The following is a 14,839-nucleotide window of genomic DNA, read 5'->3' on the forward strand; positions in this document are numbered from 1 at the left end:
GTTAAAATAAAAATACAAAGATTGGCTTTTGTTGTAAGCAAGCCCCGAATTCAAATCCTGAAGCTGAGAGGGCTTGGGTTATTGTCTGAACTTTTGCCCGTGAAGATGAGCCGGGATGATCACACCCTAGGGTGTTTGTGAGGATTAGAGACAATATATGTATATGGCCCAGCATACAGTAGATGTAGAGAAACAACTGAGAAGAAGGAAGAGGGGGTTTGCTTGTTGCTCATTTACCTTGGGACCCTTCCCTGCTTTCCATGTGAGGCTTGTGGGGACAAGCGGGGGGTGGGGCGGTATTCTGAGAGCTGTGCAGGATGCTATGGGGCTGGCAAACCCTCAGAGGGACTGTGAGTGAGCTCAATGTGGTCAACATATCTGGGAACCTGGAATATTTTACGGCTCAATATTCACATAAGGGATGAAATTGAAGAGAGGATAAAAGGCAGCACAGCGAGTGCTGACGTTGGTAAAGGTGAGTTCTCTGACCCCAGGTGTGTTTTGCCCATAATAAGGGCATTCATGGAAGGGTACCTGAATGAGGATTTGATAATGAAGGCGCTCCCCTTGTCCCTGTTCTCCTGACTCAGAGTGTCAGATTCAGCAATCTGCAAAGCTACTGCAGAGCAACTTCTGGCCCCACCAAACTCCCTCCTCTGAGTCCCAGCAAGCCGGCCCTCCCTCCCCTGCAAATGTCCTGCCTCTATACAAATAATGTGGAGCAGAGTCCTTTCCATAAACTGCTATTTACGTTGAATCACTATTCAGCAAAATAAAGAACATGTAAGTTATTAATTACACTATCAGAGTGACAGTTGTTAAGTGTATATTAATTATTGCTCATGTAGCCTGCCCCCATGGTTTAGTTCTTTGCAAGCTAATGAATACCAAACACGTCCTTTTATTTATGGCCAGGCAGAATGGCAAGAGCTGCTCAGGGGAAGAATCTTAAATCATATTCTCTTAGAGAATGAATGACCATAGACAAGTCACGTTTTCCAATTTCAGATTTGCTGTGTATGACGTGGGCCCAGCTCATCTCTTCCCAGAGGTCATATTTAGTGTGTGAAAGAAAATATCTGAAAGTGCTATGCAAACCTAGGGTCATGTGTAGACTGCAGATCAGTGTCTTCTCCCTATTCCAATCCATGTGTGCTACTGTACAAAAGGAGCTCGTGTTAATAAATTCATTGTTGGACTCTTACTGCAGTTCCTTCTACTCATTAGGCTATGTTGTTGGGCAAAAGCTCCAAAATCTATTTCAGGTCAGTTCTGGGAAAAACAAAAACAAAAAAACAACAAAACAAGGTGAAGTTTGAGAAACAAAAATAAAACAGCAGCTTATGATAGAATTCATGTTAGGCATGAGATGCTGGTCACTGGCTCTTCTGTTGATTGTATTGATTTCCAGGAATCCTACAGCTGGTAGACAGCAGCTCTTTCCCCCCAAACTACAGAAGGTTTGTTTTCAAAATGATGTTCTTTTTCCATTCACAGCTGAATAAGGAAGTCATCTATCTTCCTGAAAACACCACTGTCACCCTATTACTCTTCTTCAGAAAAGCCTTCAGGGATTATCCATTAACTAGACATTGGAGTGTGATATAGACTTCACTCCGTCTCCCCACCTCCTGGTCACCACACCAGCACCACCTTATTTATCCCCTCTCCCTCCCATAAAGCCAGAGATGCCAGCTAGTTGGTTCCCTCCAGGTTCCCCAAGTAACTGCCCCTTCCTGCTAAGGGCCGTGCTCATCATCCATGGTGAGTTTCTCTGCCCTCTCTTTCTCATGTGTCATCTTTATCCTATCTGAGTCAGAGTCTCCCGTAAATCTCTTCCTTCATGAAGGTTTCCCCACCCAGAGGTCTCCCCCATACTTCTGCAGACCCTCTCTGCAGCTCAGCTGTCAGGGCACATCCTTATTTACAGCCCAACTCGGGAGATGACTCAGGCCTTATCTGGGGGCCAGAGCCTGTTCCGAGCAGCATTCTCTTGCTTCTCCGTGGATATGAGAAAAGCAGGTGTGGGTGCCCATTATAAGCCTCAACAGACTATCTTTTGTGGGCTGTGTCCAGAAGGTGAGGTGCGACCCAGAACCATTGGCTTTGGCCACTGAGATAGGCCCACCCAGCTGCTCTGTAATGGGTGTCTATGTTTGTTTTGTTTGTGGGAGTAACTCAGTCAAAATAAAGGCAATTATACCTGAGAACTCCAGTTTGAAAGAGGGAGACTTATACACTGACACTAACATGGCAGTGTGTGTGCCAGGCACTGTGCCAAGCACCCGATGTGGATTATCTCTTTGAATTCTTGCAAGGACCTGATAAAGGTAGTACTATTATATGTAATCTCCACTTATAGTTGAGGAAGCACAAACTGAGTGAGAATAAATAACTTGTCCAATGTCTAAGTATATAGTAAAGTGATTTGAATAACATCATATCTGAGTCCAAAACCTAGGTGGTTGCTGTTTTAAAATCTAGTGTTTCTCAAAGTATGATGTCCAGAGCAGTAGCATCAGTGTCTCCTGGGAATTTATTAGAAATGTAAGTCCTGGGCCCCACCCAAGTCTTACTGAATCAGAAACTGCTGACATCAGTCTGGGCTGTCACAAGTCTTCTGGGCAGTGTATGCTCAAGTTTGAGTACTCCTGCTCTACACTAACCCTCCTATTAGAAGATGCCCTATAACCCGGCCTAGAACCCATATTGATATAGAAACATTACAAGATATCAATTATGTGTGGCCCTCTCACTGCCAGAGTCCCACCTGACATATCTGTGCCACCTGGTTCCTCATCAAGGCAGACCTGCTGTCTGTGTATTGGAAAAGTAAGAGGAGGGAGTTTTCTTAAATTAAAAAAAAAAAGTGTTTAATTCCTTCAAGTCTTTCTTGATAAACTTTGGCAGTCTGATTTTTGTTTCATTTGCTCGATGCTTATGTTGACCTGACCACTGGTTAATGTATTTTTGGTCATTTATTCAACAAACATTTGTTGGTTGCCAAGGAGTTGACAGGCACAATATGAGGCACTTATGTTTCAACAGTGAGTTAGAGACAAAACCAATCATCCTTCTCAGGGCCTACAGTAAACAGGCCATCACTACGAAGTGTGAAAAAGTACTCCTATGGTAAGATGAGGCACTTGGGGCAAACAGGGGGAGGCCCCTCTCCCAGATTTGTAGTCAGGGAAGGCTTCTGGAGGAGGTGAGGGTGCAGCTGAAGACCTAAGGAATAAATACTAATTAGTCTAGTGAAGGGAGTGGAATGAAGCCAGTGATACGGAAGAGTGCTGCTGCTGAGAGATCCACATGTAGGAAGACCTGCTGAAGACGGCAATCCTACCATGGCCGAAGCTCTGAGTATAAGGTAGGGCATGAAGGGAGATGAGGCAGGAGAGAAAGGCTGAAGACAGATGTGACCAGCCTTAGAGGCCTTGTAGAGGTTGAAATTTATCCTTAGGGAAATGAAGAGAAAATGATTTGAAGAAAATATATATTAGCAAGTTCACTCCAGTACAAATGTGGGCTTGTTTTAATATAATTCTTTATTATTGTTGTATGTGTTATCACTATTGATGGACCACGAGCTCCTTGATCTTTTTCTTCGCCATCTTCCCTTTTGTCTGTGCAGTATCCACCCCACATTTTTCCCAGGCCAAGTAAGAACTCAGACTCCACCTGTGAGCTCCCAGCCAGTCAGGCAGTGTGGTGGTTCATTTGCATTGCTTTTATTTCCCACCAGCTGAAGTAGGTCACCTCCCAGAGATCTGGTCTCCCTTCAGCATTGTCTCCTGCTCTTGGCTGCAGGGTGTCTGTCCTTGTTGGTGACCGTCCAGCACACAGAGCGCTATGTCACCCTGTTTGCCTCTGTCGTCCTCAAATGTGACTACACCACCTCTGCCCAGCTCCAGGACGTGGTAGTGACGTGGCGCTTCAAGTCCTTCTGCAAGGACCCCATCTTTGACTACTACTCTGCGTGTGAGTGTCCTCTGTCTCTGGCTCTGCCAGGGCCCCTTTGTGAAGTGTTGCCATTAGGGTGTAGGTAGGGATGACTTAGGATCACAAATCCCCATAAGTGAAAAGCCACAGAGATCACTTAATCCAGCCCCCTCATTTTATAGTAAACTGAGCCCAAGTAGATAGAGTAACTAATTGAAGGTCACATGCTATTTTATTTATTTTAAAATGTGTGTCCCACCTTGTTCTAAAAAGATATAAAGCAGCCCAGACATTAAGAAAAAGGCAGAGCAAATTCTGCATCCTAGTCTGTGCCAGCACGCTAAGATGAGGATGCAGATTTGCCTCTCATCACCCTCGTCGTAGAATGCTGACAAGAAAACTCCTGCACCCCCGGGATGCACGAGGAAGGGTCATTTGTGAACTTGTGCCCACTGCCAGGTTCGATTCTACAGCCAGCCTTCCTGGTGGACAGTCACTCCCCTGCTGACTAAACAGTGATACGGAGCTCACTGCCCCCAGGGAGTGCATTTGTTGTTTGACATCTCTGAGATGCACAATTCCCCTATGTTTAGCCAAATCTGACCTCTAAGTAACAATTGGTTCCGCTGTCTGGAATCAAAGCTCTTCCTAGCTGCCCACCTCTGCCTCTCTCCAGGAACGAAGGAACCCAGATACCCACTGGCTCCCTTTAAATGGGATAATTAACCTGGGATAATTAACCTTGTAGAAATTTTGGGAACAGAAGCAGACACCCGGTTGGAAGGAAGCAGATGAGCTCCCTAAGATGAAAGGAGGGTGAGGCATCAGCTTTATCTCTTTGAGTCCTACGAATGTCAATATGAACCCCCAAACCTTTCTGAGCCACCCATGGAGACTGATGCTGTCCCCAGAGACCCCTCTCTCTCTCTAAATTTAGGTGTAGTTTCATGGCGGGGGGGGGGGGGGGGGGGGGGGGGGGGGGGGGGGGGGGGGGGGGGACTCTTAAAATGCCTGGGTTAAGTGGGGAAGTAGGGGAGATTAGGATAGTGGGCATTTGCCCCAGCAGATTTAACAGCTTTCAAACTTTGTATTGTAAGGGCAGGTGTATTATAAGGGAGCAGAGTCTGGGGCCACTGAAAATGAGACACGGGAAGTTGGGGTGGGAGTCAGTGGATGCATCCAGGACTTGATGGCCTATTGGGGGGGATGCTTGAGTCTCGGGCTCGAAGTGTGGTTCATTGGTTTCACTTGGGAGCCCATTAGAAAAGCAGAATCTCTGCTGCTCACCCCAGACCCACAGAATCAGAATCTTCATGCGAACAAGATGCCCCGGGGACACAGAGGTTCATAGTGAGGGCATCTCTCTTCCTGGGAATTCCCCGTGGCTGTGTGACTTAGGCGTGTCCTCTCTCCACAGCATACCAGGCAGCTTTATCCCTGGGCCAGGACCCTTCCAATGACTGCAACGACAGCCAGCGGGAGGTCCGCATCGTGGCCCAGAGGCGGGGGCAGAATGAGCCTGTGCTGGGGGCGGATTACCGGCAGCGCAAGATCACCATCCAGAACCGTGAGTGGGTGCAGAGGTGCAGACACCAGGCTGAGTCATTGTGGGGGATTTCCCTTTTTCTCTGCTGCCTGATGATCTACTTGCTCCCTGTCCTTGTTTGAGTAAAATGCCAGCTATGCTGGTACAGAATGTGCCACGACACTGGAAGTCACTTCCCTGGAAGCTGGTCTCTGGATGCGCTTTGGCTAACGGTGTAGGAGTGGATGGTTTCCTCTGTGTCCCTGAGATTCAGGGCTGAGGTGTGGACCAGGCTCCTTTGACCCTTCCATGAATCGCCCTCAGGGCCTGCTGGAACCCCAGGCTCCTGGGTTTCCCTCTGGCCGTGCCTGTTGTACCCATCTAAGGAAATAGAGCCTTCCAAGGAGATGCCCACCTTCAGACCAGCACCCTTCAGTGGTACAGAAAAGAACATTGGGCTTAGAATCCAAAACACTGGGCTGAGGTCCCATTACTCCCATGTGTTGGCTTAGTGACCGTGGCAGCTATGTTCTCTAGGTCCCGTTGCCTTATCTGCAAGATGGGCATAATGGGCTCTGTCTCCCCGCACTGAAGTGAATATCAAATGTGATATGTGAGAGTCAGGCTTAAAGCGTATCCTTTGCGGTGATTAGACTCAGGTGTGAGTTCACTTATAGGGCGTGTGAACCTGGGCAAGTCCCTGCAACTTTTTTAGCCTCAATTTCTATAAAGTGAAACTTGCCACAGTACCTGGGGAGTTGTCAGGATCAAGGGAGATGATATGTATGAACACCTAGCCACAGAAAGTGTGCAGTGAACTTTAGTTATGATCACTCAGCATACGTTGGGATGGAGAGGTTAGCACTCCACATTCCTATCTTATAATCCAGGATTGGTGTGATGGGTTATTGGCACAAAATTCAGAGCCTGTTTCAATGAGCTTTGTGTACTGTGTTAAGTAAACATTTGCTGGTTAAAAAGAAAAAAAAGGTGGGGGAAATACACCCAGCAGGCCACTCAGAATTCCCATAGCAACAACGTGAAGAAATCAGTTAATATTCTTTGACCATTTAAAGGTAGAGCATTTAAAGGGAGCCAGTTTAACAATTGCTTCCAACTTTGTTTCTAATACTTTGGCTGTAAAACTTATGTTTGATCCTTTGACATTCAACCTCTGATTCCCCCAAGCCGTGTTCCCGGCTTTAGGGCACAACTGTCCTTTTCCCGTCTTTAGGGGCATTCTCGAAGATTCAGGGTGGTTCCACTTTCTCCAGAGCCCGCAGAATTAGCTCTAATAAGTCTCTTTCATTAACAAGTCTCCTTTACAGTTTCTGAAGGTCAAACGAAAGTCCCCAAAGGTGATAGTCCCTGCTTTTCTCTCTTTTTTCCCTAATTTTGAGCAGTGCGGTCTGCTACCTCCATTCCCAACCAGCCACATTGGGTCAGACTCTGCTCTTTCTTACTCTCATGGGAAAGTGGCATTTCCCTTTGGTTTTATTTCTACCTTCAAGCTTGTGACATCTGGAGCCTTGTTTTCTGATACTTTTCTGCTCATGTCTGCATCATTTGTGATGAACCTGTCAAAATAGTTCTTGAATCATTTAAAATGCTAACATACTTGAATGCCCTCATTACTCTGACATCCCTAAAATAATCTTTATGTCTCTAATAAAAAGTGGGGAAGATTTATAATACACAGTAACCTCTGAGGGGGAATTTCCCCCAAAGCATTTTCACCATTCTTCCAAGTCTGTGGTAAGCTTGTTTCTAGGAAAGGTAGTAGGTTTGGAAAATCATGAGTAGGAAACAATCATAGGGATTGACGTAGAAGGAGAAGGAAACCAGTCAAAGTCAGCTCCAGTAGTGGGTGACCTTACATTTTTGTTTCATTTCCTCAATAAATATTTCTTGACAAACATATAAGAAAGAATTGCAGATATACAGATCATTTCTAGACTTATTGTGGTGATCATTTCATATGTATATAAATGTTGAATGACTATGTCATACACCTGAAATTATTACAATATTGTATGCCAACTTGAATTTTTTTTAAAGAAAGAATTGCAGATATGACTGTCAACTAAGCAGGAGCAAATCTGTAAAGTAAGGTCTTTAAGAATTGGAAGATGTCCTCTGGCACTTACTGTGGCTAAAATAATGGAGTCTTGGAGGCTACCCTGATGCTCCGACTAGACTTTAAGCCCTTTTAGGACAGAGATGGTTTTTTGTTTTGTTTTTGTTTGTTTTTTAAATATGGAACGCTTCACGAATTTGCGTGTCATCCTTGCACAGGGGCCATGCTAATCTTCTCTGTATCGTTTCAATATTAGTATATGTGCTGCCGAAGCGAGCACCAGAGATGGGTCTTATTCCTCTTCGGAACTCCCGCATTTCCTCTTGAAATCGTCCACACAGTGTCTAACACCCACAAAAGGTCTTAGTGAGCCTGTGTTGCATTTGCTAATCTTGAACATCCCATTCATCTATCTTAGTGGGGGAGCACAGTGCTTGGTGTTCCTGATAACTGAAATTATTATATTTTTTTAGTAACATTTACTCTTAAAACAATGGCATTTCATCTTTGCCTATTCAGGTTTATCTCATAACCTATTCCTTTAAGATCCAGAGATATCTGTTCACAGCTGGCAAGTGATCCAGGCTATAGCATTGTCTACCTAGTTTGGAGAGGATATTAGAACTTGGTGGTTAAGAGCACCAATAGTGAAGCAGAGAGACAGGGTTTGAACCTACCTCTGCTAAGCATTAGCTCTCTGTTGTGAAGCCGGTTTCTTAGCCTCCTGGAAAAGGCTAAGGCCTGCTAAGCCTCTTGGTTTCTTCATCTGAAATGCAGCTAATAATGGTACCCACGTATCAGGATTATGGTTTGAATATGCAAAAGCCCCAAGGATTAGTGACTTAAACAATAAAGTTTATTTCTTATATAAATTTGAAAGTCGATGGAACTAGGGTAGTAATGGCTCTCTTTCATTAAGTCCTCATGTCCCCAAGCTCCTTCTAACCCATCAAGAATATCATCATCGTCCTCATAATCCAAAATGGCAACCATCATATTTGCTTTCCAGATAACAGAGTAGAAGAAGAAATAAAGAAAAACCCTGGCCAGTGTGGATCAGTGTTTAGAGCATTGTCCCATGCACCAAAGGGTCACGAGTTCAGTTTCTGGTCAGGTTGTGGGTTCAATCCTCAGTCAAAGTGCATATGTGAGGCAACCAATCAATGTTTCTCTCTCTCTCCTTCTCCATTACTCTCTCTTTCTCTACAATCATTGCGAAAAAAATACCACACATATCTTCAAGTAAGGATTAAAAAAAAAGAAGAAGAAATGAAGACAAGAGGGTAAAGGTGTCCCCAGACTGTTTTTAAGAAAGTTCTTGAGTTATGATGTAACACTTCTGCTTACACTCTATTGCCCTGAGTCATATGTCCATGTCTGTCTGTAAGAGAGAATGAGAAATACTGACTTTATTCTGGATGGCCTCATACATGACCAAAACTTCTATGACTCTGAGTGAAAGGGAGAATAGACACTGGGAGACAAGTGGTAATCTCTACCTCACCCACTTGGAGAGTTGTGGTGGGAATTAAATGAGGTGATATATACAAAACCCTTTCAAAATACCTCATAGGGCTCAATGATTGGTCAGTTCTACCTCCATTATACTGTTTGGAGAAAGAGGAGGGCCTCAATAAAAGGAATTGAGGCCTTTCTCTGAACTATGAGGGGCCCACTTAAGATGTAGAAGGACAATGCTAGGGTCTTGAATCTACGATAGGTCAGAAAGCATTTCCCTCTCTTTCAATCAGTGCACATGCTTTTTCCTTTCTTGCAGGAGCAGATCTTGTGATTAATGAAGTGATGTGGTGGGACCATGGAGTGTATTACTGCGCGATTGAGGCTCCAGGGGACACATCAGGTGACCCAGATAAGGAGGTGAAACTCATTGTCCTGCGTAAGTACTGTGAGAACTTTTTATTTATCTGCCCCACCATGACACTTTTTTCATACAGGAAAAAAAAAAAAAAGCAGAAACAAGCAAGGCCAGGTTGTTATTTTTGGATTGCCAACCTCAAGTTCTCTTACCAAAGCTAACCTTTTTTTTTTTTTTCATTATATTGTTCAACCTTAATCTGTAGGTTGAGAGCGGTATTTGTTAGACCTCTAGGCTATTAGAACTGCCCCTGTATATTTAGTGTGACCCCTGCTTGGCTTCTCCCCTACAGACTGGCTGACGGTGATCTTCATCATTCTGGGAGCCCTCCTCCTGCTCCTGCTAATTGGAGTGTGCTGGTGCCAGTGCTGTCCCCAATATTGCTGCTGCTACGTCCGCTGCCCCTGCTGTCCCACCCGCTGCTGCTGCCCTGAGGAAGGTGAGGGGATGGACAAGCAGTGGGATGGCTTGCTGCTGGAGTCTGGTGCCCCAAACAGATCAACTTCAAAACCATAGGCTCTTCCAGGTTCTCCTCCACAACTTTCTCCCATCACAGGCTCGGGGGTCTTTGCCCTCAGCCCAGAAAATGATTCTTGGGCAAGCTACAGAGTCAAGTGAGAGGACTTTTTTCCTGTCCTCATTCTAGCCTGCCTATGGCCTTCTTCAAATGGCTCTGCCTACTGATAGCATTTCCTCCGTGGCTCTGGTATACCTGTGCTCCACTATTTGCTCTTAGCACTGACCTTGCTTAACATGAGGTCTCTGGAGAGAATTGTTTAAATGTAGCAGTGAGAGAGGAGGCCAATTCTTAGAGATGACTTGAAAAGGGTAGATCTGAGGAAAGAGGTGTCAGAGCAGTGGTTCTCAAACTTCAGTATCACCTCGAGGGCTTGTTAAAGCTTAATTGCTAGCCCTCACCACCAGAGTTTTTTTTTTATTTAATTGGTTTGGAGTGGGCCTGAGAATTTGCATTTCTCAAAAGTTCCCAGGTGATGTGATGCTCCTGGGCTAGAGCCATACTTTTAGAATTTCTGTGTTAAAGGTAGGGAAGAGGGAGCAGAAGATCTTGCTTTCTTTGGGCAGACATTTGACTTTTCAAAACAGAATTATGACATGCCGTAAACAGTTTGGCTACGGAATGCATGGTGAAGATAAAAGAAAAAAAAATTATTCTACAATGATCTTTGCTTAGTAACTAGCTAGAATGGAATCAACTTCTTTAAATGGAAGTGGTATTTGTGTTTTAAAATAATATATCCTATTCCTGGTGATATCAGTAAAGTATTACATTTCTGAGGAAATTCCAGAAATTTTGGAATATGTAAAGACTAAGCACCCAGAGATAACCACTCTTATCCTTTTGGTCCATTTTAAAGGGAATTTTTTTTTAAGGAATTGCTTAAGATGGAAACAAAACTTAATCTACAATGTTGAGGTCAATGCTCTGAGTCTGGTTTCAGGCCTGTGTTCCGAGGTTGATGTCTTACAGGAAAAGAGAACTAACCTTTATTGGCTATTTGCTCTGTGTAGGCCCTTTGTACATATTTCCCCATTGAATCTTCACAACCCTAGAAGGCCAGTATCATCACTTTTGACAGATGAGGGGACTGAAGGTCAGAGAAGTCACACAGATAGTGAGTAGCAGTGGTAGTACATTGCTGTATCCATGTTCATCTGACTCACGAGAGCCTGAATTTCCCACCATGGAGAGACACCATGGAGAAGTCACTGTCACTGACATATTAATATGCAGGAAAAGATGAGAAAAACCCTCTCACAAGGTGTCTTCTTAGCATCCCTAGGTCAGTGGGACATTCAAAATAGGCAGGACTGGGGAGAAACCCAGCATAAATGATAAATGTATCCACTGTCTGCTAATAAACAGGTTCTGAGGGAGAAGAGTTCCTCCTAAGTGGTTAAGAGTTCATTTAGAAGAACTGGTAAAGTCAAGAAATGCAGGCCACAAGTAAAGGTCCCTAAACTTGAGCCGATGAGGTAAGTTCCGAAGTGAGTCACTAGGGCAGACTGTCCTGCAAAGTTTGGTGATGAGAGGAGATTATATGGAGGGGTCAGAAGTTGTTAAAGCTTTTGGATAGAGGAGGGTGTGTGTATGCGTGTGTATGACTATTTTTTGCTTGTTTTTAGAATAGGTAACCCTAAGCATATTTGTAGGCAAAGAACCAAGGCCTATGGAAAATAAGTAAAGTAAAATGATCAGTGAGGAGTGATGGAGCCAATGGGAGTGACACCAGGCTTACAATGAAATGACTGCCTTTAGGAAAGACAGCCTGACCTCTGAAGAGAGAGAGGAAGTCATTATGATATGGACAATGATTAAAGTATAAGGAAGGAAGCTGGGAGAGCTCATATGTAGCAAGTAAAAATCCTAGACATGGCAGAGAGCTTCAAGAATATCAGTGGTTCTTGAACTTCTCTGACCACAGCCAGTCTCCCCAACCTGCTCCTACTTCTAGTGAGAGTTACTAGAGAACCAGAGAGGGGAAAAATTAAAATGACACCACATTTTAGTAACTTGATCATTCATTCTGTACCAGTAAAGAACCCACAGTAGAACTTAAAGGTGAAAGCTATTGAAAGTGAACTTTATTTTTTCTGGGAGAACTGGAGAAACAAGTTTCACCTCTAGATGGTTTACTAGCCCTCCTCCCCACAGAACCTCTGGGCACACCCAGCAGTAGGCCACAGGCCACAGTGGAAATCTCTTCTCCATGCCGTGCACCTCCTCATGGGTGAGGGATGTGAGGCCTGGTGAGACTTTTTCACAAGTACACACAGCTTGTTAGTGGCAGAGCCGGGACTAGAACTAGGTCTCTTGATTCCTTGACCAGGGTGGTTCCTCTTCCTCAACAAAGATGATGCCATCGGCTAAAAGTTCATGAGGAGGGGAAGGCATGAGACCTGGGGTATGTTTAAACTGCTGCTCTACAGGAGGGAAGCCAGGTCTATATATCAGTCAGGGAAAGTTAGGTTGAGAGGAAGGCTGTTTGAGGTCAGTTGCCTCACAATGCAGTCAGCTCTGGCAGTGTGGAGCTAGGATGCATGTGCTGGTGGTTCCCTAAAGCTGAGATGGTAAGAGTTCAAAGAGTGTGGGATTCTAGAAAGTTCCTGAGGATGTTACCGAAATGACTGGCCAGTCAAGTCATAGGGGACTGGTAGTATGGGAAAAAGTGAAAGGACTCTGTGATCATGGGTCAAAAGAGGGAAAAGAACAAGTTCTGGAAGAGTGGAGGGGATTAGTAAGGAACGGTAAGCAGTTACAAGCAAGTGCAGTTGGAGATCCTCATTAGGTGAGCAGCAGACCGGTAACTGAGTGCAGTTACAAGCAAGTCAGTGATGCCTACTGATGATGCTGGCTGCAGAGGACAAGAAGCGTAGGTCTCTGGAGGAGGGGGAAATGTTGAGGGTCATTGAGGGCCATTTCTATCAGGAAGGAGACATCTTAAAGATGGTACCCCAGGTTTTCCTCAGAAAGGAAGGTGAACGTGCCTTTGGTGGTGTAGTTTCCCAGTATGTACATTTGTCTCTGATGAGATCTAAGGCAAAAGCAGCAACTTATAACAATTTATTAAAACAATGACAGCCATTATCTGTCAACGATCATACAGTAGGCACTTCATGTGAATTCTCATTTAACCTCAGTAATCTTGTGAAATAGATACTATTCCCATCTCACAGATGAGACTTGGCTCAGACCCCTCTAAAACCTCACTCAGAATCACACAGCTGGTATGTGCTGGGATTCCAGTTGAAGTCCATCTGACCCTCAAAGCCCATATTTAAGGAAATGTATCTCCGAGAATCATATTTCTCGAAAGATTGTTGAGGATCCTCAGTAGTCAACTCTGATTTGACTCCCAGCATTAGAATAAAGGAGCTCATTGAAAACACAGATTTTCTTGCCTTGCATTAGACTGAGGGAGGGTTTGTGGGGATTCAGGAGTCTGTATTTTTAACCAGTTCATTAAAGGTGACCAGGGCAGACTTTCCTCCATTGAGTTTCAGAGATAACTTTCTAGGAGACTTTTGAAGCTTTGCCGCTTTCTCCGTGTTTCTTATTTTACTAGAGGCCCGGTGCACGAAATTCGTGCACTGGGGGCGGGGGTGTCCCTCAGCCCAGCCTGCACCCTCTCCAGTCTGGGACCCCTTGGGGGATGTCCGACTGCCGGGCCCACAGGGATCAGGCCTAAACCAGCAGTCGGATATCCCTCTCACAATCTGGGACTGCTAGCTCCCAACCGCTCACCTGCCTGCCAGCCTGATCACCCCCTAACCACTCCCCTGCCAGCCTGATCGACGCCTAACTGCTCCCCTGCCTGCCCAATCGTCCCCAACTGCCCTCTCCTGCCGGCCCGGTTGCCCCCAACTGCCCTCCCCTGCTGGCCTGGTCACCCCAACTGCCCTCCCCTGCTGGTCTGGTCACCCCTAACTGCTTTCCCCTGCTGGCCTGATTGCCTACAACTGCCCTCCCCTGCCAGCCACCTTGTGGAGGCCATCTTGTGTGATGGTGTGATGATCAATTTGCATATTACCTCTTTATTATATAGAATTGCCTGTCTGATTCCTCATTAGGTGAGCAGCAGAAAACCCTCATAGTATAGATATCCCCATGGGGCTGTTTCCAGGGACAGGATGGCAAGGGAGAAGCTCAGAGGCTGTTTCCCATTTGCATCTCATTAGTGCAGTGCATCTCATTAGTGCAGTGCATTAGTTCCAGTGCATCAGGGAAGGGAGGAACCCTGAGGAAAAGGTGGTAGCAGCTAAGAAGGGAGCAGGTAGATGAATCTCTGGAGAATGTAAACATTTGATGGGAAAGCTCATGGAGGATCTGGAATGATCTCTAGGGAGTTACCTATGCAGGGGGTTCCATGAACTTAAAAAGTCATTTGGAGAGCAAGGAGTAAGCCTAACTCTCCCTTTGTCTCCTATGGAATTGGGGGCGTGGGGGAAGGAAGTGGCCAAAAGGGGGAGGGGTACTATTTAGAGGAAGCCAGGAGTCAATTAGAGGGGTAGGTGGTATATAGGGTTGTTCCCAATGGAATTAGATGTCCCTGGGCCTTGGAGGCAGAGACTAGTCTAGAGTGGGTTTTGAAAGTTGTGGAGCTGAGTTGAAGAAAAATAAAGTGGGGAGTTACCGCTGGGGAAGGGTTTTTTTGTTTGTTTCACAGAAATAAAGGAGTCTAGGGACTCGGTGGTTTGGCAGAAAGACTACAGGCTTGGGTGTCAGACACAGGGTCACACTCTGTTTCTGCCAGTCACCCGCTGTTGGACTGTGAGCTAGGGAGGTAACCTCTGGGACCCCAACTTCCTCATCTGATCCCACATTGAAGATTTCTCTGAGAAAATAAAATTCTCTGAGGACTAGTTAGCTTATGTAAAGTGGCAGGGCATTGGGTGTGCT

The 14,839-nt window shown here is 45.3% G+C and overlaps 1 protein-coding gene across 3 annotated transcripts in view; it reads left to right on the top strand.

Moving 5' to 3' along the window:
• ILDR1 (immunoglobulin like domain containing receptor 1) overlaps positions 1 to 14,839 on the top strand; it is a 32,523-nt gene that overhangs the window by 9,947 nt on the left and 7,737 nt on the right. For all 3 annotated transcript variants that reach the window (XM_006755338.2, XM_006755339.2, XM_006755340.2), the window contains exons 2-5: positions 3,811 to 3,981; positions 5,360 to 5,509; positions 9,322 to 9,441; positions 9,713 to 9,859. In XM_006755338.2, coding sequence (XP_006755401.1) covers positions 3,811 to 3,981; positions 5,360 to 5,509; positions 9,322 to 9,441; positions 9,713 to 9,859 — 588 coding nt within the window. The remainder of the gene's footprint in view (positions 1 to 3,810; positions 3,982 to 5,359; positions 5,510 to 9,321; positions 9,442 to 9,712; positions 9,860 to 14,839) is intronic.

Source organism: Myotis davidii, unplaced genomic scaffold (genome assembly GCF_000327345.1).
Source record: "Myotis davidii unplaced genomic scaffold, ASM32734v1 scaffold292, whole genome shotgun sequence".
Classification (NCBI taxonomy): domain Eukaryota; kingdom Metazoa; phylum Chordata; class Mammalia; order Chiroptera; family Vespertilionidae; genus Myotis; species Myotis davidii.